This window comes from Argiope bruennichi, chromosome 10, assembly GCF_947563725.1.
Source record: "Argiope bruennichi chromosome 10, qqArgBrue1.1, whole genome shotgun sequence".
In the NCBI taxonomy this organism is placed as follows: domain Eukaryota; kingdom Metazoa; phylum Arthropoda; class Arachnida; order Araneae; family Araneidae; genus Argiope; species Argiope bruennichi.
This window is the reverse complement of record NC_079160.1, coordinates 41078917-41080835: the sequence shown is the minus strand read 5'-3', so window position 1 is coordinate 41080835 and position 1919 is coordinate 41078917. Positions and strand designations below refer to the sequence as shown.

Here is a 1919-nt window from a genome sequence, read left to right as displayed (position 1 = left end):
CTAAGCAGCTCCGATTCTTTCAACTTCGGATGTTGTTGATATATCTGTTGTTCCAAAGTTGAATAAAACACATTTAATTTAATGTTATTGTATTTTATTGAGCCGTGATTCGGGTCCCAGAGTTTACGAGGTACTAATAAAGACTTTGATATTTTTTCGTTGTAAGTTACAGAGAAGCAAGGTAAAGGGCAACTGCAAACCGTTCCATGATGGGACATACTGTCCAAAACTTCATCTAAGCAGCAAGATTCCGAGACGTTCCTGAAATCACACTGCTTCAGGTGGTTCATCACTCCCAAAGACTGGTCGACGCAACCACATGTCTCGTAACTCTTTGCCTGGATGCAGGCTCGAATGCATTCCTTTTTGTTTTTCGCAAAGCCTTTTGTTTCCGAATCGTAAGTTACGCAGTGGTCCTGATACGGTTTTGGTAAACGAATATTAATAGTTTGTTTCAAAGATGCTAACACTTCAAAACCGGGACCAACAAACACTCCATCGTCTTCTGTGCTTGGAACTTCTGTAGGATCATGAATTATTAATTTGATTCCCAAAGTATGTTGTATGGCTTGGTAGTAAAATTTATACAGATTTAAGTAAACATTCAAACCACTTCCTGGTCCAATTTCTGAAGTTCGCAAAGTCTCCATGTATTGTTTTTTCTTATTAAAAGTTATACAATTTCCATATCGGAAATCAGTAAAAAAATTTAATTGAGCAAGTGAACAAAATTTGCCGTTGAACGTGCAACTCTCCATAAACATCAAAGGGTTCATTCCAAAGATGTGCCTTTCTTTCTCATCCATTGCATAGTAGGCCATTAAATAGTCTATTTTCTCTTGATTCGTTTTATCATTTTTTATTGTGCCATTTTGGCAGTAGTACAGATTCCTCCTTTCAGAGATCAAGAGGGGTTCTCCTGTGATTGGATCGGTATCTTCCTTTACATTGAATTCTCCCATTTGGCGATTTAAATTACACATAGTTACAGCAGGAAATTTCAGAGTTTTCGTTTCATTTATTTGAAGGCTGACTACAATGGGATACTGCCAATATAATTGACAAAATTTCCATATTTTGTACGAGGACACTATGAGGCTTATCACAAGAACCAGAAACCATGCCCGTTTGAATAAAGATTGAACTACTCTAGTACAAACGTACACAGATGAATTTTTCAATAATATTGAAAAGCTGTAGCACAAGCCTTCCATGCAAATGTACAAACTTCTAGCAAGGAAAGTAAGCGAGTTCGGTGGTGCAATTTTACTTCTCAGAGATTTCATCTTTGTTCTATTGGAATAGATTTATTCCATGAAATTAGCTTAGGTATATTGTACATATGACATAACTGATTTTTGCTATTAAAGTATCATAGTTTAAACAAATTTACTGTGACATAAATTGCTTAAAACACTGTGCATTCTCTCATATAACGTGCCAATCACAGGAGTGTGATTGGATGCCATCTGACATGTAACTTCAATGTATTTCCTGGGATTCCATATTCATTTCTCTTCAGTAATAATACCTAATGAACTGCTAAATTCAGCTATTATGGTTCTCATAGCATTTGTCTAATTCACCATGAATTAGTTTGTGAGAAGTTGCCTTATAAGTAAGTAGATTCTTGCCTTCCTGGTAGGTATTGCGATGGTGCCATGACGTGTCATTACCACTCCAATGGCGGAATCACATTCTGTGAGAGAGGTTGAACCGTAGCCTGCAAATGTTCAATGGTGGCCGTTAGTCATCATGAGTTTCTGTTTATATGACTGGTCAATCAGATCATCCCAGATAACTAGATATTAATAATAATACTTGTCATACATCGTACAAACTATGAATCAACTTCATGGATTATTTCTTCAGAAATAGTGATAACACATGGAAAAAAATTTATCCTTTTTTATCTAATG

The 1919-nt window shown here is 36.0% G+C and overlaps 1 protein-coding gene across 1 annotated transcript; it reads right to left on the bottom strand.

The window, feature by feature from the left end:
* Positions 1–962, bottom strand: LOC129987507 (degenerin mec-10-like). Its single transcript, XM_056095480.1, has 2 exons — positions 128–962; positions 1–44 (listed from the first exon to the last, which is right to left on the bottom strand). Exons 1-2 carry the CDS (start codon positions 960–962, stop codon positions 1–3), a joined length of 879 nt encoding a protein of 292 aa, XP_055951455.1.
* Between the last annotated feature and the right edge of the window lie 957 nt (positions 963–1919).

What these genes read in the sequence shown, in the direction of transcription:
- LOC129987507 (XM_056095480.1), bottom strand. Translation starts at nt 962, where the DNA reads ATGGGAGAATTCAATGTAAAGGAAGATACCGATCCAATCACAGGAGAA. An exon ending in AAAGTCTTTATTAGTACCTC is followed by an intron (nt 45 to 127) that starts GTAAACTCTGGG and finishes TTGGAACAACAG; the next exon opens with ATATATCAACAACATCCGAA.